This window comes from Pygocentrus nattereri, chromosome 28, assembly GCF_015220715.1.
Source record: "Pygocentrus nattereri isolate fPygNat1 chromosome 28, fPygNat1.pri, whole genome shotgun sequence".
In the NCBI taxonomy this organism is placed as follows: Eukaryota; Metazoa; Chordata; class Actinopteri; order Characiformes; family Serrasalmidae; genus Pygocentrus; species Pygocentrus nattereri.
In genome coordinates, this window is record NC_051238.1 from 21,383,414 (window position 1) to 21,410,108 (window position 26,695).

Below are 26,695 nucleotides of genomic sequence, written 5' to 3' on the forward strand. Positions count from 1 at the left end.
AATGAGGCATGTACTCTTTCAGACAATCAATGCTATGGAATCAAAGATGACTAGCTTGGAGCAGAGGATTGCTGAGCTCTCTGAGGCAAACAAGCTGGCAGCCAACAGCAGTATCTACACTCAGAAAAACATGTGAGTTCACAGGAAAGCAAGTGCTGCTGCAGTGTGATTTCTGAGACCTCACATCCTCTCAGCTGATTCAACTACGCTCACTATTTTCATTCACCCTCGCATCTAAAGTGGGTTACCGTATTTTGATTTACCAAGTGAGATTTTTCTTGGCACATATTTACGTATTCAACAAAGAGATGATATCATAAGGTGTGGCATCTCATAAGACTTGTAAGGCTCTGACCTGAAAGTGGTGATTTTTAGATTTCAGTTAGCGTTAGTCATCAGAAATGTGCCATTACTTAGATACTTCAGGAGTAACCACTTTTTGTCCATTTGTGCAACTTCAGCTTCCATCAGCTCTGAGACTTTAGCCTAGAAAAGGGGTTCAAGCAAGAAGCTGGTGAAGTTGAGTTTTGCTTTGCAAAAAGTCAAACATTCAGTGACATTTTATATGAAACTGTTCTACTTTTGTGGAAAAATTTCCTGCCAGAGATGCGAGAAAAGCGCCTATAGCTGAGCGTAAAGCAGAGCAAAGTAAGTCTGCGCTTTCGTTTATAGTATATTTTTTGCCTATAATAGGACATTAGCACATACTAAGATATATCTACGGTCAAGATGGTGAAACTTTAATAAAATGGAAATTAAATCTTGTGGCTCACAATGTTGTTTGATTTTTGTTGAAACTTGACAAAATGGCTCGTCTTAATATTTGGGTTGCTGGCCTAGAAGCTAACCAATTTCGCTTCAAAAACTGCTTTCATGTTATTACTCTTAATGCCTGCAGGAAAGCCCAAGAAGAAATGATATCTGAATTGAGGCAGCAAAAGTTCTACCTGGAGTCTCAGGCAGGCAAACTGGAAGCCCAGAATGCCAAGCTGGAAGAGCACTTAGAGAAGATGAGTCAACAAGAACAAGCCAATAAGAGCCGTGTACTAGAGCTGGAGGCCAGACTCAGAGAGGTGAGAACAGACCAGTGCACGAAAGTCAAATCTAACACTGGAACTGAATAAGATTTCTCTACCAAATAGAACTTAAAGTGGTGTACGAGGAGATGGAATTGAAGGGCCAAAAATTAATGGTGCCAATAATTGAGACCTTTTGAAGGAAAAGCTCGATCTCTACAGCTGTTTTCATTCAGATTTCATGCATAATTCAAAGATGTTTCACAAAGTCATCCATGGCAACAGCCACTTAATTCAAACCACTGACAAGCTTCATTGACAATTTACAAATTACTAGTGTAAGGAAGAGATTGAAAGTCAGTATGCGGTCTCCGAATGCAGTGCTGTAGGAAATTGCGGCAGCTGACTAATCTCCATAAATGGTGAAAATCTCTTTCGCCCGTCAGATCGGTCTGGAGCATGAGGAGCAGAAGCTGGAGATAAAGCGGCAGGTGTCAGAGCTGACGCTGTCGCTGCAGGAGAGGGAGTCACAGATCAGCAGCCTGCAGGCAGCTCGCCATGCCCTGGAGAGCCAGCTGCAGCAGGCCAAGACAGAGCTGGAGGAGACCACTGCAGAGGCCGAGGAGGAGATTACCGTTCTTCGGGTGAGAGACGGAACGTACAATAAAGAGGCAGTGAACGGAGAGAAAAAACAAACACGAGATACGTGGACACTGCTGTTTAAAACTTGGGAATCACCTTTTAGACTCATTTGGAAACTAGAATCAGTACTATAAAAACTCCCACTATAAAAGCTCCCAGCTTTGTTGCTTTGGATAATTTGCAGGAAATTGTAAAAGTAATATATTGTAGATGTGGCCAGTATAATGAACCAAACTGTAGATGATAGTATTATCACTGAGAAAGCTGTGTAACATTGAGAGTTAAGTTACCAGAATTTACCAATCAGGTGCCTCATATTTGAAAATGGTGAATAAAATAACAACAGGTGCTAATATTTCAAACCATTTAAAACTTGGAATATGTTTTAAGTCAAACATGTTTACAAAGTTTAATGTTTAGTACAAGCTGGATGAAGGCATGCTTTGGGTATGATGTGTATAGTGTGTTGTCTTTACTGTATTATGCCACCTTTTAGTTTTAATACCCTGTCTTGATACTCGATTTCACTACAGCCATGAACAAATTTCAATTATATTCTACAGGGCTGTGCAAAAGTTAGAGACCACCCTTCATTTATTTCCAGTCCAAACAAGAAATACAAGCCAGTCATTTTCCAGCATCAGAAAAAACAGAAAGCATATCACTGTTGTCGGAAGAAAACCTCTTATCTACAAAATCGGAACTTTACAGGAGAAAGAAAATACATACTGTAGTTTTAATGCAAGTCAATGGAACCAGACGTCTTTCCAAGTCATTGTGGGCCGTTTCTCTTGCTCCATTCATCATGAAATTGACACACAATGTAAAGGGCAACAGGTGCTTTGAAATTATGTCAAAAACTGAAAAATGACAAAAATGGAGATACAAGGTTTTCGTCCGACAACAGCGATATATTTATAAACGATACACTACAGACTTGCTTTCTGCAGGGATATTTTGCCAAGTTCAGTCTTAGAAGTTGGTTGCCTTTTCTGCTTGTCAAGATTCAAGTAATCCCAAACAGTAATGTTCAGGTCTGAGCTTATTTATGTCAATTACAAATTTTCATCTAATTTCTCTCTAATTTCTCTTCTCACATTGGAAAGATGGACAAACACCTGTGGATTTTTTCAGATCTGAAGCAAATGTGCAGTTTGGCTTTCTCTTCTCTCTCAAACATGAAAGCTTTTTTTATCTAATAGCGACTTGGTAAATTGGTGGTTACCTGGTGTTCTGTGGTTGTTATGAGTCTCCTGTTCTCTACATCTTTTAATCATTAATTAAAACTCCAGTTTTGGAAACTCTTTATTTTGCTTATGTTCCTTTGACTCTTCTCCTCAGAAATATCTCCTGAAAAAATAAATAACTTTCAATTAACTGCCATTTTGACCGAGAATTAGATAAGGGTTTGTCTTTGACTTTTGCACAGTGTTGTACGTTCGCAAGAACTGGCTACTTTCATTCTCTTATTTCTTAGCTGTTTTCCAAGACTGAAGGAGTTTTCACTAAAATGACACTTTGTGTGCTATCCTAAACATTGTCATTGTGACTGTGTATCTGTATCCATGCAAATCTTAACCACTGCTCTCGAGTTTTCACTCAGTTCTGCTGAAATGCACTCTAGTTTCAGATCACTAGGAGCCACTCTAGAGAAGAGCGCACTCTCTAAACGTAACGATTTCACTCTTTTGTTTTTCAAGGCCCACCGGGACGAAATCCAGCGAAAGTTTGACGCCCTGAGGGACAGCTGTGCGGTATGCTATTGAATTCTATATTTAACCGTACAGAAATAGGGTACCATGTTCGTTTGATGATTCACATGTCAACTGAAGTGCTGTTACATAACTGATCCTATGTGTCCATTAACCCAGTCAGTACAGTTTCCTTCAGTTGATGTTCTTTATAATTATTTCACCGTCGACTCGCTTCTCTTGACGAAATCTCTATCCGTGTCTGATCAACACAAAGAGCTGAACCCTTTAGTCCAGTGTTATTTTTGGTTGGGTGTATTCTACCCCTGACTGTAGCTTTAGTCAAGGTCATTGGTTTCTGGAAGATTAGATAGATGTTTAGATGTTTAAAAGTGTTTTTAATTTGCTTCTCTTCATTGTTATCTAATACATAGCCATCTCTCTGTTTCTCCTTATCCACTTGCCCTACTTTTACTGTCCTCCCACTCGCAAGCTGTTTGAGCGCCTTCACCGCAGTTCCAGATCAGCATTCTCTGACAGTTCCACCAGAGCAGCTTTTAGCTGGAGTTTGTTTCTTTGCTTTGCACTCACAAATTTTTTATTTGCCATTGCTAGACCTTTTTTTTTTTTAAATACCTGGGCTTAGGCTGACATGGATAGCTGGGGATGAAGATTTCTTGGTTTCTGAAGATTTACATAGCTGTTTTTTTTGGAGAGCAATTAGAAAAGCATATTATTTATTCATTCTAATCAAGTGTAATATTCCTTATAATGTTATTAGTCATATTTGCATAGCTTTCTTTATGAATATTATGTGCCTATCTGTACAAGAGTACCTGATATCAGAGGTTTTTTTGTATTCTGTACAGTATATCCATTTCCCAAAGAACAGAAACTAATGAGCTCTTGATTTGTGGTGAATGTTTCTTGCCTCGTTCTCAGTGTTGAAGTGCTGAGTCCTTGGAGAGAAGGATTAAAGGAGCTTAGGGAGAACAAACTGGAGAGAACTAGGGGTCTTATCCAACACCACAGTCAACTCTGACTCCTCAGTCAGCAGGAACTCCTGAGAGATCACAGCACAGGAACAGAACACAATCTGTCCTGTGTGTTTATTTGGATAACTACTTGAAGGAAGTGTGTTCAAACGGCTAAACAGAAGATTTTACCTTGTGAGTAAAGCAGGGGCGTTCAACTAAAACGTATCATTAGGTAAAATAAATTAAATACAAATAAATGAATAGATAAATATTAATAGAGGCTGGTCTTAATGAACATTTCTTATGCTCTTCCTATCAGGGAATGGACAAGCACTCTGGTGTACCAGTGGTTTATTTTGCAGTGGCGCTGACTGTCAACAATTCCGTTTTGACCAGCACCACAAACTCTGAACAGATGGGCCATTTCGTTTTAGAACTTGTAACAAAGAGGAAGCACAAACAGTTCTCTGTTCATTCATTTTTAAAGTCTTAAAAGGCTTTTGTCGTAGCCTTTTTAACAAGCCACGTTGTCGCTTCACCTCTCAGGCAACAAATAGTAAATAGAATTCAATGGAAATATGTTAAATTATTTGTTTTCTTATTAGCCCTGTAGCTATGCTCTGTTCAGAAGAGCTTCTTCAACCTTCTGCCAAGTTGTTTACATAAATGCGTCAGACTGGATAAACTGCAGTACAGGACTGCTACAGAAGTCGTACTGAAAAACAAGCATTTTAACTTGCGTATAATCAGCTTTGCTATAGAATCCGGGTCACAGTTGGCCAGTTGATGACCCCTGATCTAAAGCAAAGAAACACGTTTTAGAGTATGTATCACCATTGTAATAAAACCTCTAATGAGTGTCTCTGAATTTGTTACTTTATAATAGAAAGAAAATCATCTAAAAACATCAATTCCAACAAGTTGAGACATTTTGTGATATGCTAATAAAGATGGAAAGCAGTGAAAATTCTTTAGTGTTTCAGGGACGTCCCTGGAAAAGATGTGGTTTGCATGGTGGCCTGTGTTGCTCCAAAATGTGATCGTACCCCTTTCACTAGGAACAGTTACATTCTTAACTCGCATTTGCGGAAAAAGTGATGAGTGGTGTTTACGTCACAGAAGCATGCCAGTTATTAATGTAGTTTTAATACTGTCTGAGGGATTGAAGGTGATGGACACTGGATTTTTCAGCCTTGGCCTTTACACACAGACATTTCTCTGGATTTCTTGGTGTACGCGATGAAATACCTAAAATCCTTGATGTTGCTCGTTGAGAAATGATGTTCTTGAACTTTTGGAATATTTACAGATGTATTTTTTGGCAAAGCGTTAAGACGCTCTGTCCTTAAAGGGGCCTCTTCCTTTCTTATCAAATTTGATGTCTTAGAAGTAGTTTTAGCTTGTAATCCAAATCAGTGGAGGGTAATTTGACTTATTGACAATCTAAATCTGGTTTTATTTAAATCCTATTTTTTAATCTAAAATGGATTTTACAAAGGAATCCAATTTACACATGAAATTACATTTTACTAGTGAAACATTATTTCTTACAAGTAAAAACAAAAATTTTACTATTTGAAATGTAATATGTACTAGTGGAATTGTAATTTACACGTGTGTTAATGAGTTTAATTAATTAATGAGATTAATTGAATTCCTGAGACCAAGAAAAATAGGAAATAAAAGCTAATATGGTAATTGGAATTTTTTGGCTTGTCAATTAAAAAATGGCCACATGTTAAACCTTAATACTTTAACATTAAATGTTAGAAAAAATTCTTACTGGAATTATAATAAATTGGAATAATTTGAATTCCTATCCATGAGAAATGCAAAAATTCCTGCAGTTGAAAGTAAAATTTTAAAATGTTATAAATTGATTTTATATACATGCCATGTGTATTTTCTGGTAAAGAAACTTTGTTTCTTGATTAAAAGTTAAAAAACATCTTTCCCAAATAATTTACTCCATTGCTTGCTCCATTAAAATTGTAGCTGTTTCTGAGAATTTTGGTTTTATTTGTTTACGTTTCTTTCATTGTGCCCATTTTGGCAGCCAACCACAGTTTGATTTGGCATGGGTCTTTAAAATATCTGACCTCAGTTACATGTGGATTTTGATTGGTTCATGCCCAGAACTCTGCATTAAGAACATTTACATTACATTTATGGCATTTGGCTGACACTCTTATCCAGAGCGACTTACAATTTGATTATTTTTACGTGGGTAGGCCAAGGCGGTGTTAGGAGTCTTGCCCAAGGACTCTTATTGGTATAGTGTAGGGTGTTTGCCCAGGTGGGGATTGAACCCCAGTCTATAGTGTAGAAGGCAGAGGTGTTAACAACTACACTATCCCAACCAGAAGATACTGTCATCACCACAGTGGCTTCATGAGTAACCTTCAATTCTGGCCTTTTGTTTTGCTTAAATATGTGTCAAAGTGCATCTTTTCATGTACAAGTATCTCAGAGATTTGCACTTGAATGTAACAAGAAGTCATATTGGACCATTTCCATTGTCCATTCATCACGAAATGATCATTTTTCACACAATGTAAAAGGCAGCTGGTGTTAGAAGGTTCTAATTTGAGAGTGACATTGTATAATCTGGCATTTTATTGGTCAGAACATGCTTCCTTGAAAGTGCTAATTCACTCATAACAGTCACATATAGGGCCAACAAACAGTTTGTTATCCATCTTTGCAGGAACAAAATACAAAACAGCGGTCAGTGGGCAGCTAAAGTGGGTCAGTGCGCATGTGTTTCTGTGCCTTTAACAGCAATAATAATAATGCGCTGACGCCTCCTACGCTTGGATCATTTTGGCACTTCTGCTGTCCTCTGCTTGCGCCAACTCACTTGACCAGCACTGCAATCTCATGCAAATTTCAGCTCTTCATGTTAACTGAGCATCAGGGCTGTCAGTACATCAGCTGCAAGTTTTCTTGGCCTGGAAAAAATATGTTTTCTGCAATGCAGAGCAAAGAAACAAAACAATGAACGCGTACAATAAATCGCTCGCTCAGCGTTAGAATTAACATCTTATTAACACCGCCCCTGCTGATATGAAGACAGTTCTTAAAAGACATGGGCTAATTTGTTGAGTGATTTCAAAGTTGTTCTTTAACACCTCTTCCTCCTCCCACATAACTGCTAGATGTTCTTTGTTTATTTATAGAGGACGATCGATGAGCTGATGCTCTTTCATAAGGTTGGCAGACTTTGAGAAGGGATGGAGTGGCGTACTGTGAAATAGAGCTGGCCGTTTCTCAGAGGCACAATGATATATTAATATTAATAATTTGAAATTTAGGCCCACTGAATATAGACCTCCACAGTGCCACTACCACCCATAGATTCAGCCCGAGCACCCGTTTCTTCATGTCAGTCAGCAGAACTCTCAGAGCAGCTTGTAGAATGTGGGTGCATTTACAATCAGCGCTGCTTTGGTGCTGCTGTCAGTTCCAGTCTAAACAGGTGAATCTGCTCTGCTTTCAAGGTGATCACAGACCTGGAGGAGCAGTTGACGCAGCTGACGCAGGAGAATGCCGAGCTGAACAGACAGAACTTCTACTTGTCCAAGCAGTTGGATGAGGCCACTGACGAGAACGAGGAGAGGCTGCAGCTCAGCCAGGAGGTCGACCGCCTCCGCAGGGAAGTGGCTGACAGAGAGATGCACCTCAACAACCAGAAGCAGGTATGAAACAAATACAGGACTGTGCAAAAGTCAGAGCACAACAAACACCAACTGTCTAATGTTGGCAGTCAGCTTCATTCTGTTCCAGAGTAAGAAGTGACCCAGTAGGAGTGGGCAAGAACATTTTAGAGTCTCCCAACAACCACATGTTGGTATGGCATGCCAAACCAGTGTCTTTTTTTGGGTGCTTGTTGGAGAATGTTGCACCTAGATCTTTAAATTGTATTTATTTAGGCAGTGAAAGTATTTTTGCCGTGACAACACAAATAAGAATGCAAGAAAGAATTTCATATTTTCAAAATCTGTATAAAATATCTTGAGGTGGTTTTATAGATTGTCCTTTGCTTCCTGTTGTGCTCCTTTAATTTAATTTAATATCATTTCAATGTATTAAAGGGTTTGTGTTTGTTATTCTAATGTTAGTACTTTACTCAAGGAAATAAAGGTTTCTTCCCAGATAAATAGCTTTAAACATACATGTAAACTCATCGCCTTTCGCAATTTGAATGATTTCTTTTATGTGAATTATATAAAAGTTGCTGAGTTTTTAGTTTAAGGGAAGAGATCCTGCTGTCAACAAGTAGAGCTCTGCAGAAGAGTCCCCCTTCCGTCTTTATTTGGTTAATTCACAGATTCACAGTTATGTTTTGTTGTGCTTATGACTTTTTTAGCTTTTTTTAAGTTTTATATAATAATATTTTGCATATGTTTTTATAAGTATATAAGTACCTTTTGTAACTTGATCCATTAATGGTGCTGAAAAGCAGAAGCTTTCATGAGTGAAGTTAAATTTTCACATATTCTTTCCTCAGTACTTTTCCAACAGGGGAGCAAAAAGGTTGTGTAAATGATCATTGATCCATGATCAAACAAAACATTTGGCTACCCTTTTCTTTTTGTCTGAGATAGATGTAGAGCTCTCTTGATGTTGACATCTGTGGAGTGCTGCTATGAGAGCAAGTGGCAATCATAGGGGTCCAAGTATTTAAATCTTATGATGATATGAGCATAGACCTTTTATTAGAGGGGACACAAATGATAGATTTTTCTAGATGTTTTGACCTTCATAAGGCAACTAAGTAACCTTTTATGTTAAATAAAAGTGTTGACTTGTATCAGCGTAGTCGTTACTCTAAATACTCTAAATAATTCTAAAGCAATTACTTGTTTTGCTGCATTTTATTTTTAGAATAAACCAGAATGCTTCGTTTTCATGTTTAAATCATTAAAATGGTCTCTTGGGGATAAAGCCTCTACTCATTCTACACCACATTGGTTCTGAAAAGACTGAAAAGTCTGGGCACCCCAGGTGAAATTATGTTTTGTTGAATTTCTAAGTGAAAATATCCTGTACAGACGACACACCTTTGCACATTTTAGTACCCAATGATGGTTTACTTGCTAAATTTAACATAATTTTATATTGTATGTTTTACTTTTTGCCTATATATTAAAGTCAGCAAAAATAAATAATTAAATATGTGTATACATATTGTGCACTAAAATATGACATTTTTCTGCAAATGTAAGCTTTCGTCCTGTAGATATTTATTTTCACTTGTGAAATCAACAAAACGTCATTTGACCAGGGGTGCTTCATGTTTTTTGCATACAGCTGATACATACATACAGCTACGATGGTAAATAAAATAAATAAAAGATAATAAACCTTCCTGATTAAAGGCCTATAAAACTAATAAGGATGTGACTGACAGGTGCAGTCAAAACACAGATGTTGGTCTCATCACAGAAGTGAAATCCCTGGACTACTTTGTTCTTCACCATAGTGCAATTAATACTTAGCAAGGTGGAAATTGATGCTTGAAGCTACTTTTGTTTCGTAGCAGCGGACAAGCAAGATGGTAGAGGACAGCAGAGGCTGTGTGTGTTTATGTGTGTGTGTGTGTGTGTGAGAAGTGGAGCGGCTGCATGCATGTGGGAGGCGGTGTGTGTGTGGGTGTGCGGTGTCTCAGTGCTGGCTGTTGTATAACACAAGCGAATGGTAATCATAGACGCTTGTGGGATGGAGAGATGTGTCATCCACTCTCTCTCCGCTCCCCTCTGCCCCGGCTGCGTTGGACTTCACACGGGCAGCAGCGCTGCATCTATGCACCTATATTTGGAGCCTCTCTCCACAATTCTTTCTTTCTCTCTCGGCCTCTTTTCTCATTACAGTACTTCTCTGCTGGGTCACTCTGAAGTGGTGTGGTGGGAACAGCGCAATTCAAGTCTCAGAAAATCACAGAGCTGCCAAATTAGACTCTCTGCTTCATAAAATTACATGAAATATCTGCTTACAGATTTGCAGTGATTTATTGCCTGTATTTTCAGTTAAACCATCCTGTTTCTATTTGGGTGTATTTATCTTGTACCTACACTCATTGACCATTACATCAGGCACACCCACTGTGTAGGTGCACGCTACAAACTGCAGCCCATTAGTAGCAGCACATTATACAAGAGTTGGTCTGACGTCACAGTCTATCTAATTGGTCTACCTGAGCTGTTATTTGTGATAAGACACTATGTGTCTTCTTCAGCACATACAAAACAGAAAGTGGACACATTAGATAACTTGCTCTTTGATATCACCTTAAGCGAGCTTTTCATTTGGCAACTGTGATGATGGAACAACTAAACAAACAGAATGTTGGGCCTCGTTCACCAATATCTTCCTGAAGTTTGTTCTTGAGAAAGGTCCTAAGAAAGAGATTCCTGATATGTTCTTAAACTGCAGAACTGTGCGCTTGAATGTGTGTAGATTCTGCCGGAAACAAGCAGAATATGATCTGACAAATAGGGTTTGACTGGCTGGACCAAACGTCCTACAGTGTAATCTGAATATTGAAAAGTTGTGCTGAACCTGATGTTACAACAGTTTTATGGCTGTGTCCATAATGCAAGTGGCTAATACTTTTTTGACTTTCCTTCATGGATTTCTTGGCTTGATGCTAGCACCAGACCCTGACACCACGCTGTTGTGTGCTGAAGCTGAATGACAGAGGCGCACCACAGGCAACGCTAGAGAAAACAGAGTTTAGCAGAGTAATGCTAAAGGCTAACCCTAGGCTGATGGCTATTGTTACACCAAAAAAGCAGCTGTTCCTTCTACATATCTTCCTAATGCTCACTTTCACGATAACCTAGACCAACATTAACTCAGACTACAGCTGGCTAAGCAGCTGGAGATGAGGGATTACTGAAATGAGCATGTTGTGCACTGTTTCTATGCCTTGTTATTGGTGCTTATTTGTGGCATACTGGTGAAGCTAATACCACTTGGAATTTGTCCTAGTTGGAAAGGTATATCACCCACTACTATAGCCTCCCCTTGAAATTGTCATCTTGCGCTGCTGATGTGTTGTTTTAGTTAAGGTCCATCTGCCAGTACTGATGCTGTATTTTAGTTCCAATATCAGGGCTGATACTGTTGGTGCAACACTACTTTTTTCTGTATTTTGCAGAACTGTTGGTCATGTGTTATCATGAATAAACTAACGGTTGTGATGATTTCAGTCACATTATTTGAGACAACACATTCCCTCTAATGTTCTGTTGCTTAAATTTGTCAGCCCCCTTCTACCCCGAACATTGGTGGATCATCATAGGACTACCTGTATCCAAGTAGGGGTATTATTTGGGTGGTGGATCATACACAGCAAAGCAGCAGTACCAAAGTGCTAGTGGTATGTGTTGCACTGATATCAGGGATTTTGCTGCAGAATATTCTCTCCCTGACTGAATAATGAATGAAAATGAATATTGAATTAGTGTTTACATAATGCAGCCTTTTGTGGGACAGACTTTAACACCTCATATCATCTCATAATTAGTTCATGAATAATCAATCAGTCAGAATGAATTGATAATGTGCGTGTTAATGTATTTGTGTGTGTGTGTGTGTGTGTGTGTGTGTGTGTGTGTGTGTGTGTGTGTGTGTGTGTGTGTGTGTGTGTGTGTAGAACATAGAAACCTTGAAGACAACATGCACCATGCTTGAGGAACAGGTGCTGGAGCTAGAGACTCTGAATGATGAGCTACTGGAGAAGGAGCGTCAGTGGGAGAGTTGGAGGAGCGCTCTGGAGGAGGAGAAGAACCAGGCTGAGCGCAGAGCCAGAGAAATACAGAGACAGCTGGACAACGAGAAACAGAACAGGTTACAGCCCACAAGTGCACACTCAGGCACACACATACATTTCAGTACATATTCATATTCTATATTCTCTCCCACTTTCTCACTGTCTCATTCTCCCTCTCTCTCTCTCTCTCTCTCTCTCTCTCTCTCTCTCTCTCTCAGGCTGCGTGCTGATCAGCGTAGTTCTGAATCCCGTCAGGCTGTTGAGCTGGCGGTGAAGGAGCACAAGGCGGAGATCCTGGTGTTGCAGCAGGCTTTGAAGGACCAGAAACTGAAGGCAGAAGGCCTCTCTGACACGGTACATCTCTGTATCTAAGTAGCAGGGATAGGGTACCACAGCTGATGATATGAATTAGATTAACGCAAATCTAATTCATCCCATGCTTTATTGGTCCCTCTGGATATTCTGATTCTGATACAAATATGTAAACAGTATGGAGTCCAATTATATAAATATTTATATATATATATATATATATACACACACATATATTACAGTACAGTTTTATAAACTATATCTGCTCCTCAGTTGATAAGTCACCATGTATTTTCAATGTGCTCCCAATCATGTAATCTTTATAATTAATTATATAAATGTCTTTATGGTTATCTCTCACTGAAATTATGAGAGAAATCTATCCTTTAACACAAGTAGTGTAAGGGCACTTTCACACTTGCCTTGTTTGATGTGCACCAATCAAACCTTCAGCTCATTTTGACGGGTGTGAACACTCTACGTAGAATAGAGTAGAATTAACAACCATTTGTCACTGTGAAATTAGACCTCTGCATTTAACCCATCCGTGCAGTGAAACACCCACATACATGCACACAAGTGAACACACACACTAGGGGGCAGTGAGCACACTTGCCCGGAGCAGTGGGCAGCCCTATCCACGGTGCCCGGGGAGCAATTGGGGGTTAGGTGTCTTGCTCAAGGGCACTTCAGTCATGGACTGTCAGCCAAGGGGATCGAACCGGCAACCTTCCGGTCACAGGGCTGGTTCCCTAACCTCCAGCCAATGACTGCCCCCTTAACAGGTCGATGTGTGGAGTGGACAGAGCAAACCCCTCTTCTAAAAATCAATTTAATATGTAGTCCTCATATAGAGGACGTATCAGATATTAAACTGATAAGAACAGATACTACACTTGATCTTAGCCACAGTTCACACCAAACCGATGAACAGTGCTCTGGCAAAAGTTGCAGGTCTGTGCTTCCTTTTTTTGCTGATGGTGGGAGCGCTTTTTATGATAGTCTGCAAAAAGAGGGGGGATTCAACATCAGCCCTGTCTGCATAATCTGCCTGTATAACACTTGACTCTTGATAGAGGCTTGTGTTGTTCTTACTACACACGCTGCTGATAATAATGTCAGACGATCAATACTAAAGCGTTTGATTTTGTCGCAGGGACTGCAGACATGGATGACTTGATTGAATTCAAACTGATGCATTATCGAAACTGTGGATATCAAGTAAGATTTTGGGTATGATAATACATTTTATTAAGAAGATATGAGCAGGGAAATCTGGGTTTTATCCTATGATAGGCTAGTGAGGGTTAAAATAAAAACAGTATACAAGAAACAATGTGACAAAAACCCAAACTCTGATGTGGAGTTCAGTGAGCAAAGTAAGTGTGAAAATAGCCTTAAATCTAGAAAAACAAACAAGCTTTATGTATCACAATAGTTGGCAACCCTACCTTGTAACGCTCCAACTGCCAACATAACAGCAATAAGTCTCCTTTTATAATGCTTGTATGGAGAATTTGAGACCACTCCTCAGTACAGAATATTTCCAGATTCTTCAGAGTCAGAGGTTCTCTCTTTTGGACTCTCCCCTTCAGGTTTTCAGTGGGGGTTTAAGCAAAGGACTGGGATGGCTGTGTCAAGCTTAATTCTGTGATCCTTTAACTTTTTGTGTGAATTTGAAATTGTCATTGTCCTGCTGGCAGATCTGACCAGAAATTCAGGCCCCCATCATCACAGACCTTCCACCATACTTAACAATGAGGATGAGGTTCTTTTGTGTATACACTGTTTTCACACCAAATCCACCTAATCCACTGTTGCTAATTTTGTCTCATCTGGACACAGATTGTCTAGTGTCCAGCAAACTTCAGGTGCTTACCCTTGTGGTCAAATAAAAAACTTTTTTTCTTCTGGAACACTTCCAAATTGTTTGTTTGCTTGGTGACACCAAAATGCTACCATCACTTGCAAGTCTACTGACCGTGATCCTTGGAGAAATGTTTGCCTCTCCTCACTGGGTGTGTGGGGGAAAAATTGCAATTCCAGGCAGATTCACTACAGCTCCAGTTGTTTTAACTGCATTTTTATGCACACTGCTTGAAATGCACTTTGTCTACTTTCATTTGCGTGTTGTGTGTGATTATGGGAATTTGGCCTCTGTGGTGTGTCATGTTTTTTGTACTGGTCTTGAATGATGGCTTAAGAGTTCCTGAACACTTAGGTGGACCTATAAAAGGAAATATAAACTTAATTAAAGACTTAATTCAACATATTGAACTCAATTACTTCAATTAAAACTGGAATTATAGGTTAGATTTCTATAAGACGTAATTAGCCACGAGTACATTTTTCCATGGCCTTTTTACCCTTATCTTTACCAAGGGTGACAATAATTGTCAAGCTGCCTGTTTGTGCAGTATGTCTCATTTTCATAGCAGATGTCATCACTTACTCCTCACCTGCTCAGACACAGTGAAAATCGCTGTTGTAGTGAAGTTTCTAAGAAGCTTTTTTTAGTGTTCAGTGAAACAACAGACCAACTGATCAACAGTCAGATCCATCATTTCTTATTCTAGATTTATGATGTCAGTTGATAAGAAACTGAGATCAAAGTCTTTCAAGCTGTTGCTGATTTCCTGGAGGTGTTGTTTTCTTAGACTTAATTCAACACTAGAATTCAGTTAGTTTAATTAAGACTTTTTTCTCTCATATTCCCAGTGTGGGACTGAGCTAATTAGCCACAAATACATTTTCCATGGCCTTTTTACCATAATCTTTACCAAAGGTGACAATAATTGTCGAGCTGTCTTACTGCATATGACTGGTTGCTGCTTTTATTTATTTATTTATTTATTTTTAAAATCATACTGTCACAGAATAAAGTTGCCCTGCTGCCTCTCATGTATTTTGAGTGTAGGAAAGGGTATAAAGGCTTTTTTCTTTGTTCTCTACCCCTTTAGCTGAGTGATCTGGAGAAGAAACACGCCATGTTGGAGATGAATGCTCGCAGCCTGCAGCAGAAACTGGAGTCCGAGCGGGAGCTCAAACAGAGGCTGGTGGATGAGGTATTGTCTTACTGTCTCATTGTGTTACTATTTGTCAAAGAACTGATGAAGTTAGATGTTATTGTCAAGACTTGTGGCAGTTATGAGGTCTGAAATGATGTGATTTAGGTACAGCTTCACTGTGCAATTGAGAGGAATGAGTCAGACCAACAAAACAAAACACGCGACCAATCAAGTAGAAGGTGTGACTCAGCAACAAATCCCACCTGATAACAGTTGGTGGTGGTTAGATTTGACTGCAATTATAGGCAAAGTTATATATTCTATATTTGGATTTTAAAGCTAGGGGTCAAATCATTTTGGATTTCCTCGAAGACCAGATCTACTGGGATTTTCACGCACAACCATGTCTAGGGTTTACAGAGAACGGTCCGAAAAAGAGGAAATATCCAGTGAGCGGTCAGTTGTGTGGACGAAAATGCCTTGTTGATGTGAGAGGTCAGAGGAGAATGGGCAGACTGGTTCCAGATGATAGAAAGGCAACAGGAACTCAAATAACCAACCAAAATCTCTGAGGAACGTTTCCAACACCTTGTTGAAAGTGTGCCACGAAGAATTAAGACAGTTCTGAAGGCAAAAGGGGGTCCAGCCTTTTACTAGCAAGGTGTACCTAATAAAGTGGCTGGTGAGTGTATGTTGATGGCATGCAAAATGATTTGCCTTTTTATTTCGATGTGATGACTAAGTTACATCAGAATAGTAAGTGTAATAACTTGCAATTACTGGCACATCAAACTACTGTTGCTCATCCTGCTCACCCTCCTTCTGGACAAACTTCATGTAAATATTATATATTGTTTATATTTGGCGCAGTAGCTGATTGTGTCAGGCCATAGTCACACGTAAATGTTTCAATGCTTAAACAGATATTAAGCGTAAGATAAAATGGTTGAAAAAAATACCAATGTCTTAAGAGAAGACATCACAACGCTGCAATAATAGTACAGAACTAGTCTAACTCTGCACACACTTTTCCTCTGGACACATGAACTTGCTTGTGTGTTAGCAACATGCCCCCAAAGCCGCTAACAGCAAGGGAAGTGACTCAGCTCACAGTAATAAAAATGCTACAGCAGTATCTTAAACAGTGCGTGGCCTCTGCAGATTTTAAAAATATATAAATAAAACATTTCAAAAATAAAAAAAGAAGCAAACTCTACACGTATAACACAGACACATTGGTGGCCAATGTGGACCTATGTAGATTACTTATTAGCTTCACAGTATTTATTGAATTTACAGTCAATAATAATATATAATGAACAGTAAGTCTTAAGATTGACAAGCCTACAATTTAGAGTTTACAGAATGACCCAGATGCAGTGCTAATGTGCACAGCAGTTATGCAAGTCAGTGTGCACTGCAGTGACGTCTACTCTGTTTGTGTGCAGCAAGCAAAGTTGCAGCAACAGTTGGACATGCAGAAGAGCCATATCTTCAGACTGACGCAGGGCTTGCAGGATGCATTGGATCAGACTGACCTACTGAAGACTGAGAGAACAGACCTGGAGTACCAGCTGGAAAACATACAGGTACATTTGCACCACAGCATGTTCATAAATTCACTTAAATAAAATTGCGATCTCTGAAATGTGCTGATACTTAGTGCTGACACAGAAAGAAAAAAAACTATCTAACCTTGCAGGCAGTGTACTCTCATGAAAAAGTGAAGATGGAGGGCACCATCACCCAGCAGACCAAGCTGATAGACTTCCTGCAGGCCAAGGTAGACCACCCCTCTAAGAAGAAAAAGGTCAGAGTCTGCTGGGCATTCTCCTCATTAACCCACCTGACTAACTGCTTGCTGAAAATGCTTCTCATTGAAGCCCATATTAGGTGTCCCTATAACCATGTAAGTAAGTATGGTTTGAAAGTGCACGTCCATGGTGCATGGTGCACAAGCCGTTAGTAATCCTGCGATTTGTCAAATAAGTGCACTACAACAACCCGCATGTAAACCCTTGCCCAAGCATCACAGCTGTGCAGATATGTGATGTGCAGATAGGGACACCTAATCTGACTGAACATCTAAACCCCTGCACCTTCTGACTGAGTAAGCTAGAGTTCTAATGATGTTCGGCTCCGGTTGCTGGATGAAAGAGCCTGGGCGGTTCACTCTGCCTCTGTCTTTGTTTCAGGGCATCTTTGGTGGCAGGCGTCGTGAGGATCTTTTGGCAGCACTGGCAGCCCAAGGCCAGACTCAGGTACCCTCTGTGCCTGTCATGACCCCTGTGCCCCTGCAGTACAGTGATATGAAGGCAGCGCTAGATAAGGAGCGTGCCCGCTGCTCTGAACTGGAGGAGGCACTGCAAAAGACACGTATGGAGCTCAGAGAAGGTGAGATGGGCTACATGTATGCTGCCTCTTGGTCAAGAGAAGATGGGTTTTGGATTTTAAAGTTGTTGAAAAGAACAGTTCATTCCAAAATCCAATTTACACAATTTTTTCAAAATGTAGACGATCAGCTAAGACATGTTTCCCTGACAAGCAATGGAAGCTTATAATACACCAATCAGCGTAATGAAAACCGGCTGCCACTTGCCTCAAGTGACTTGCTTGTGTGGTGTGACACTGTGTATACATACTGCTAACTAGGGAAACAGACAAAAATGTGTTATATCTCGAAGCCTGAATTTTGTGTGTGTCTTCAGTGGGTAAGATGATATTCCTTTAGCTCCAATGTAAAACTGTCTTGCCTTCTTTTAGGGTACAAATACTGTCACAAGGGTGATGTTCCTAAGGGTATGTCTTTAGTACCTGTAGTACCTGTAATCATTCTACATTCAGTTGGACAGTACTGGACACACAGCCATGAGGCACTTACATTGACACTGGCACTTCTTACTGTTGCATGTTTGGATTGCACTTTCCCTACTTGTTGGTGTGGAAAGTTGGTGTGGATATAAGCGCATCTGCCATATGAGTAAATGTAAAACTAAGGAAGCAATTGTCTGACACCAAACACATCTTGGTTGAATGAATACATTTGGGATATGTGGAAAATTACGTAAATTGCATTTTTGAACATTCTGTATGTCGTTCATTAATAAGTTCTAATTAACAAGCATGCAATCCATAAACCTGCAGGGATCTTGCTCAGTTTTTTGGGGTCTGACCTCGTTTCTACACCTTTCCTTTTCTCTCAGCCATGCAGTTTAATAAAGCACTGGAGCATGGTGGTACTCCTGCCACCCCCGGTCTGGCCCGGCAGCAGCTCATGATGTCCACCAAATCCAACAAATCTCCTGAGCACCAGCCCAACCCACCCAACCTGACCTCCTCCAACCCCGGCCGCAGAAAGGAGAACTCCAACCCTGAGGGTGAGCAAGCAACTTAATGTCTGCATCTCTTTTGCATAATAGCATAATGAAGACTACTTTTAGATAAGGCACATGTACAGTATGATAAAAGAAGTGCTAGGTCAGCTTATATTGTACAGCAGTGGTTTTGCCTGTGCTCATAGAAAAAAAAATTCATTTAAGGAAAGAAAATTACATTAAAATTTTAATATAATGGTTGATTGTTTTGATATGATCTGATATGATATGATAGCTAGGAAAGATTTTCTTACCAAATGCATCCGAAATTGGCCATTCTTATCTGCAGCTCAGTGTTTCTCCTTTTTTTTAAATCATGTCTCTCCACACTCATTGTCCTTTTTGTCACTGTCCTGCAGAAATAAGGAGAGCCACTTCTGAAAGTAAGTTCTTATGCAATAGGCTGAGGATTCTCGCTTCTTCGCTTTCTCTGCAGAGATAAGCTCGCTGGCCAGAAAACTTTATAAGCAACCACTTTTGCTGAATAATGTTCCAAAGGAGATTTTTAATCTGAATATAAAACTGTTTTATCTACAGTGAAATGTGGCAGTGTACAGAAGCGCAGAATCTAGATTTGTGGTTTAGATTTGTATCATTTCTACAGAGAGTGCAAATCATTACATTATCATTTGCTGAGAGAACAATAGTGCATCATTAAAACTTCTCCATTATCTAACATCATATTTTCATTACGCTGCAACCTCATACATCAGGAACATTCTCATTGCATAAAGCGCAGTCTGCCGAGGACAATGAGCTTATCTCTGAAAGCCCCTCATGGAATATCCATGATCACAAACTCCTCACTCTCCACCATCTGGAATGCTCCAAAACCTATATTTCAATTAAGAACCTGCATGTCAAACTCCAAGCTACTCACAGACAGCTTTGCTAGGGAAAGGATGCATTGCCCTCCAAACTAATGTTCTCCTGACCCTCTGCTCAACCAATGGCTGTTTTGATGTTGCTTTTGCCTGCTTTCATAAACTGCTTAGGAGAGAACGAGAGGTGATCAGTAGATGACTAAGCTGTGCTGTTTTCGTTGTTTAGAGTATGCACGACGTGTGAAGGAAAGGCTTCATCACAGTACCCATGGTGCCCACAATACCCCTCACCGCTTCACCCAGGGTCTGAACATGAGGGCAGCCAAATGCACCGTGTGTTTGGACATTGTCCACTTTGGCCGGCAGGCGGCTACCTGTATCGGTACGATGTAAAAACATCTATGTGAAACAAATCATGCAAATGTGTTGTATTTCTGTCTTGTCCATCTAAACATCTTAGGACCCTTATCTTATATTTTTCATGTATTTTATTTTTCTTCTGAGGTATGTTTATGATGTTTTTGTGTGTTTACATACCAGAAACAGTCAGAATGAACTCATACATGACCATTTTAAACCTCTCTTTATCTCTTAGAACGAAACAGGCTGGTTTTGTTACTGTTCCTTTTAGACATATACACTACTCACAGAAACTCCGGGATATTTGGCTTTTGGGTGAAATTTCAGGATGAACCTAAAATGCACTCTAACCTTTACAGGTGAACTTAACGGCAAGGTGGTGGTGGTGGAGGTGTTACAATGTGGGCAGGTGTGTCCAGTCAGTACAGAACTGCCCTACACTTTGTGAATGGTACAGTGACCCAGTGGCCCAAACTACTGAATAACATAATTAATCCAGTCATTGTGCCTCTACATGAACAACACAGGCCTCATTTCATCTTCATGGACGACGATGCTTCAGCCCATCGAGGGCACATCAATAAGGAACGGCTGCTGGAGACCTCAAACGGAGTGGCCTGCACTTTCTCCAGACCTGATTCCCATAGAAAACCTATGGGATCAGCTGAGTCACCATGTAGAGGCTCGTGACTCTACCCCAGAACCTCAATGACCTGAGGGCCGCCCTTCTAAAAGAGTGGGAATGCTGTGCCTCAGCAGACAATGAGTGGACTTGTGAACAGCATGAGACGTCGTTGTCAAGCTGTAATTGATGCTCAAGGGCACATGACGAGTTATTGAGACACTGAGATGTTTTGTTGGGGTTTACCCACCACTGATGTTGGCTTTTGTTTCAATAAATTGTTTGAGATGAGGAAATCACCATCGCATGCTTCTACTGAAACACCCTACTTTCATGATATAACATAGCATGAACCTTTTACGTTTTCCATAAATTTCACCCGAAAGCCAAATATCCTGAACTTTTTGTGAGTAGTGTATATGTAATTGACTGGCTGATTGGCTGTCCTGGATTGTGCCTCTTTCAAAAAACAATCAATCTGGGTTGAAACACTCCTCCTAACTTCATTGTGAATGTGTGGAGCTACATTGCCTTAGGTTGAAAAGGCAGATATATTTAATATATTTTATATTTAATCCCAAAAAGGATAAATTTAAAATGGGCTGATTGCAGCGTAGATTCCATTTAAGGAATATATGGGCGATGAACAGTATGTTTTGAGCATGTTAACATGAAAATCTTTTTTTCAAAAATAGATGGAAAAAAATTCCCATAATAAAACTTCTGCATAAAAACTATTTTTGCACAATTTTCCTGAAATATTGTCAATCAGCCAAGACATATTTGGATAAAAGTATGTCACATAGCTGAAAATAGTAGTAGCAACATCTTGGAGCCTGAATTTTTATCTGTACTTTTGTCCATTTTTAGAAATAACTGTGCTAATTTGAGAACTTAATAATGCAGACATGCAGCTTGTATGATGCAACCGGTAAAGTATGTACTTCATTACTTCCATTAATAATGCTAATCCTTAGATAAATCAGCTTTGGAGCTCCAGTGTAAAACTACAGAAGCAAAGTTAAAGCAATTCTATGTAAAGTTTTGTTAACATTGAAAGACGTAGCATTTCGTTAATGATTGTGTTAGATTGCATGGGAGATTTTCAGGCCACAGCATGTATCTTTAAATATAAACGCCACTCGCAGAGACTTAATAAAGAACACCTGGTTCAATGTTTGGGTCTCAAATGCATAATTAACATACTGATGACAGATATGCTGACAAGGGCAGATAATTCACTTACATCCTTGTCATTCTGCAAATTTTGACTGTGTTTGTCTGAACACTCTTTCAACATGCAATCGTTAGATTTGTTCAATTATTGGGGCGAACGTTACAAGATATTCCCCACACATTGTTTGCAATTACACATTCCCACCAGAGACGTTTACAAATCCAAAGGTGGACGAAGTACACAAATCATGTACTTGAGTTAAAGTAGAGACACCCAAGGTAAAAAAATTACTCCAGTAAAAGTAGAAGTTCCTCCCTTTAGACCTCCACTTGAGTAAAAGTACTACAGTATTTACCTTCAAATGTACTTAAGTATAAAGTAAAAGTACTAAAAGAGTAATTCTGGCTCTGATGTCCTGTTATCATTTTTATTACAGGACTCACTTCATGAACTCATTTCAGGTGAAAGTCCTCCAGTGGCTTTTAATAGAACGTCATTAATTAGTGACGCTGACGTCTATTAAAATGATCATAAGCACAAAACACTGAAGGTAAACAGTTTCCATCAGGGAGAACCGAGTGGCTCTGAAATCACTTTTTACACACAAGCAAAGTTTCAGTTTAAGATTACTTTGTAAATTAGTTACAAGTTGAATAAAAACTGGCTTTAAACTCAGGATCACAAATGAGCTCCTTCACTATGTTGATCTGTAGGCCTCTGTTCATAAACATAAACCAGCCCAAACTCATTTACTATAAAATGAAAGTGTTTGTATAAATTCAGAAAAAAGCTGCGTCAGTCACGACTGCATATGTGGACATATTTCTATATTGTGGTCTATTTACACAAAGTTAGGTTAGTTCATCATTTAGGTGACGTATGTGCTCCCAAAGTTTTACACTGCTGCGCTGACGTTGAACCGTGTGCTGCACTGGGTCGGTATGACCAACAGGTCAAAACAAGCTCAGAACAAAGTGACCGCTGGGCCCTGATTGGTGCTCTGGCTTTGCGCTTCTTTTGTTTTGACGTGTTACGTTTTTATGCACACAAAAACCAAAAGGAACGACGTAAGGTATTTGACTTTGAAATGTAGTGGAGTGAAAGTAAAAAGTCCCCCAAAATGGAAATACTTAAGTACAGATACACGAAAAAACTACTTAAGTACAGTAACGAATTACATTTACTTAGTTACTGTCCAAATCCCCAAAACTTAAATAGTGTAGTTTGATATCAAACATGTCTTGGTTGATTTACTACATTTTGGGGTAAGAGGAAAATTGTGCACATATATTTTTTGTCTCCTACTCTTTTAAGTATTGTTATCTTATAAGTAATCTAAGGTAGATTATCCTCCTGACGTTTCTCATTACCTTAATTTGGTGAATTGCCTAGATTTGAGATCAGTTGAAGATGCTAATCCCATCTTGGTACTCTTGCTTTAATTGTATTTTCTCTCCTGCTTTAGAATGTCACGCTTTGTGCCACCCAAAATGCTCTCCATACCTTCCAGCCACATGCGGTGTGCCTACTGAGTATGCCTTACACCTATCTGAGGCTCTGTGCAGGGAGAAGGGGAGTTCCTCAGGCCTGGCGCTTAAGGAGAGTGGACACATGAGACTGGAGGGCTGGATGAAGCAGTTTAGGTCAGTCAGCATGCAAAACTATAGAGCACTGATTTCCAGTCCTGGTCCTGAGGATACACTGCACAGTTTTACTCTACCTCAGAACACCTGATCCAGCTAATCACCTGATTATCAAGCCATTCATGAGTTGGATCAGGTGTGCTGTGCCAGTCTGTGGGTCCTCTGAGAGCCGAATTAAGAAATGCTAGTATAGTGCAGAGACAAAAAAGTTACTACCAAAGAAAAATCTTTCGTAAATATGGTGAATTTATGGATGTATGGACCAAATTCATATATATGAAACTAACATCTGTCTGCTAATTATGCATACCATTTAAAGATGATTACATATGACATATTATTCACAATAGTTATTTGAATGCAAGAAGTCAGATGTTGTAGTTGAGCCCAACCCTGTGGACAGTTTCGACATATAAAAAACATAATTTTTTTTAAACTAACGTTTTGTCTCAGTCCACAGAATATTCTGAAAAGATGCATTGCTCTACAATAATACCATAGTATTATTTATTTGTACAATAATATTATACACCAATCAGGCATAACATTATGAACACCTCCTTGTTTCTACACTCATTGTCTATTTTGTACGTAGGTGCACTTTGTAGTTCTACAGTTACAGACTGTAGTCCATCTGTTTCTCTGATACTTTGTTACCCCCTTTTACCCTGTTCTTCAGTGGTCAGGACCCCCATGGACCCTCACAGAACAGGTACTATTTGGGTGGTGGATCATTCTCGGCACTGCAGTAACACTGACGTGGTGGTGGTGTGTTAGTGTGTGTTGCACTGGTCTGAGTGGATCAGACACAGCAGTGCTGCTGGAGTGTTTAAACACCTTGGTGTCACTGCTGGACTGAGAATAGTCCACCAACCAAAAATATCCAGCCAACAGCGTCCTGTGGGCAGCGTCCTGTGGGCAGCGTCCTGTGACCCCTGATGAAGGACTAGAGGATGACCAACACAAACTGTGCAGCAGCAGATGAGCTGTCATCTCTGACTTTACAACTACAAGGTGGACTGACAAAGTAGGAGTGTCTAATAGAGTGGACAGTGGGTGGACACAGTGTTTAAGAACTCCAGCAGCACTGCTATGTCTGATCCACTCATACCAGCACAACAGACCACCACCACCACTGCAGTGCTGAGAATGATCCACCACCCAAATAGTACCTGCTCTGTGAGGATCCATAAGGGTTCTGACCACTGAAGAACAGGGTAAAAGGGGGTAACAGAGTATCAGAGAAACAGATGGACTACAGTCTGTAACTGTAGAACTACAAAGTGCAGCTATACAGTAAGTGGAGCTGATAAAATGGACAGTGAGTGTAGAAACAATAAGGTCGTAATGTTATGCCTGATCGGTGTAGAACCCCTCGGTTAGTAACCCTCTTCTTCACTCTTGGCAAAGCCCACTAAAAACAGAATACAGTTTCTGCCTTTAGATGATGCATGATATTGTATGACACCCACACAACAAAAACACATGTTAGAAAATACAAACTTGAAGGTTATTTGGAGAATTATTTTGTTCATCATTAGCCTCTCATGGTCTTGTCTGTTTTGTCTATCTTAAGCAATTAAGTGGATACATTTTGAATGAAAAATGTTGAAAAGTACAGTTGTGAGGTCTGTTTTGATGTGGCAGCTTATCACCCATGACAGAACCTCATGTGTGCTAACCATGTCACTTAGAAGTCAACAAAACAATGATTCAAAATAAGTACATTTTGATGAATTCATACAAAAGCTCAGGACACTATGACAAATACAGCACATAAACTGATGTTGAAAGTGTGTCCTGTCGTACTGTAGAGGAGAGGGTCTAATGAGCATGTGCAGTATGCCATCATTTTTCTGAATAGAGGTAGTAGCAACCGTGCCATGTTGCAACTGTCCCCAGTCCCCCCCCTAATGCAGACAAATGCACAGAGCACTTCCTATTAACTGAAGAATGATAGCAGCCTATATGTGCAATAGCCTCACTCATTTGTTATTATTGCATAGTTAAGTTTTCTTCTCGTTTGTAGGAATGGAAAACGTGGACAGGGCTGGGAGAGGAAGTATATGGTGCTGGAAGGGAACAAGATTCTCACCTATGAGACAGAGCCCAGAGAAGGTCCTTATTTCTTCTCAGCTTCAACTGGATTCATTCTATTGTTACAGTGTGAACAAAGTAATTTAGAGTGATTTGATGTGTAATGTTCTGTTCTGTAGATCCAAATGCCTTAAAAGCTACAACAAAGAAAGTCATTACTTGAAATGTAATGAAAGATTGTTTTACAAAAGTTGAGCATTAAAGTTTTACAATGCAAGGTGTGGCAAGAAAAAATAGTACCTGAGAATTTTTTTTTTAATTTATCACTATTTTGGCATCGATTTTATATATGACACCTTGTAGCCTCACTAGTCTTTCTGGATGTCTGAAATTTCTGAAATAAAATGGTTACATTAAGACGCTGTAAATCTTGGTTCACATTACCGTCACTGTATAGAAATCTGTGTGGGTTAGTTTCCCCTACAGTGAACCATTTCACATCAAAATACTCTTGAGTTTGTTTACATTTCATCGACTGAATTATGCTGAAGTTTTCAAAAAATGGTTAAATTCCACTTTAAACCCAGACATGCACACACAATGCACAGCATTGCATCCACTAATCTACACACTGGCTACTTGACAGCTTCACGTTGTTACAAACTCTTTTGGTTTTTAGTATATTTAATGTTGTCCCACTGCTCTGCTGTGTTTTAGAGTCGGTGAAGCCTGTGGATGAGTTTGATCTGTATGTGACGGATGGGGAGGTGATCATACACAGCTCCGTGGGCGGCTCTGAGCTGACAAACACAACCAAGTCCGGTAAGAACCTCTCCCACTAAGCCCTATGGGCCTAGCTTTGGCCAGAGGGAAGAGCAGAATGACAAAAAGAAATCTGGGCCAGATGATTTTGAAATATAACATGCATCTGAGTTTCTCGTCCTCTTGCTAGTGTGGGGTCTAACGGAAGTGTTTGGATCCTCAGATGTGCCATACGTATTGAAGTTGGAGTCAGTTCCCCATGCGTCATGCTGGCCGGCACAGACTCTGTACCTCTTGAGTTCAGGCTTTCCGGAGAAGCAGCGCTGGGTGGCTGTGCTGGAGGCCATCGTGGCCAGCGCTCGTGGAGCCCGTGAGAAAGCAGAGTCAGATGCAGTGAGTTGAGGAAAAAATCTGATACAAAACTCATCTTGATCCTGATATACAGTGGACAGGTCACAGCTTATATGCAGTAT

At 39.9% G+C, this 26,695-nt stretch overlaps 1 protein-coding gene and 1 pseudogene across 7 annotated transcripts in view; one reads left to right on the forward strand and one right to left on the reverse strand.

The window, feature by feature from the left end:
* LOC108430361 (citron Rho-interacting kinase) overlaps positions 1-26,695 on the forward strand; it is a 73,344-nt gene that overhangs the window by 32,686 nt on the left and 13,963 nt on the right. For 4 of the 7 annotated variants that reach the window (XM_017702812.2, XM_017702817.2, XM_017702813.2 and 1 more), the window contains 18 exons: positions 23-132; positions 899-1,073; positions 1,463-1,660; positions 3,359-3,412; positions 7,827-8,024; positions 11,987-12,180; positions 12,322-12,457; positions 15,376-15,480; positions 16,872-17,012; positions 17,126-17,233; positions 17,619-17,817; positions 18,627-18,800; positions 19,157-19,180; positions 19,848-20,003; positions 23,246-23,423; positions 25,453-25,541; positions 26,178-26,282; positions 26,446-26,615. In XM_017702812.2, the coding sequence (XP_017558301.1) occupies positions 23-132; positions 899-1,073; positions 1,463-1,660; positions 3,359-3,412; positions 7,827-8,024; positions 11,987-12,180; positions 12,322-12,457; positions 15,376-15,480; positions 16,872-17,012; positions 17,126-17,233; positions 17,619-17,817; positions 18,627-18,800; positions 19,157-19,180; positions 19,848-20,003; positions 23,246-23,423; positions 25,453-25,541; positions 26,178-26,282; positions 26,446-26,615 (2,514 nt within the window). The remainder of the gene's footprint in view (positions 1-22; positions 133-898; positions 1,074-1,462; positions 1,661-3,358; positions 3,413-7,826; positions 8,025-11,986; positions 12,181-12,321; positions 12,458-15,375; positions 15,481-16,871; positions 17,013-17,125; positions 17,234-17,618; positions 17,818-18,626; positions 18,801-19,156; positions 19,181-19,847; positions 20,004-23,245; positions 23,424-25,452; positions 25,542-26,177; positions 26,283-26,445; positions 26,616-26,695) is intronic. The other 3 variants (XM_037535915.1, XM_037535916.1, XM_017702815.2) reach the window with 2 other exon arrangements.
* LOC119262753 lies at positions 13,181-13,343 on the reverse strand (annotated as a pseudogene).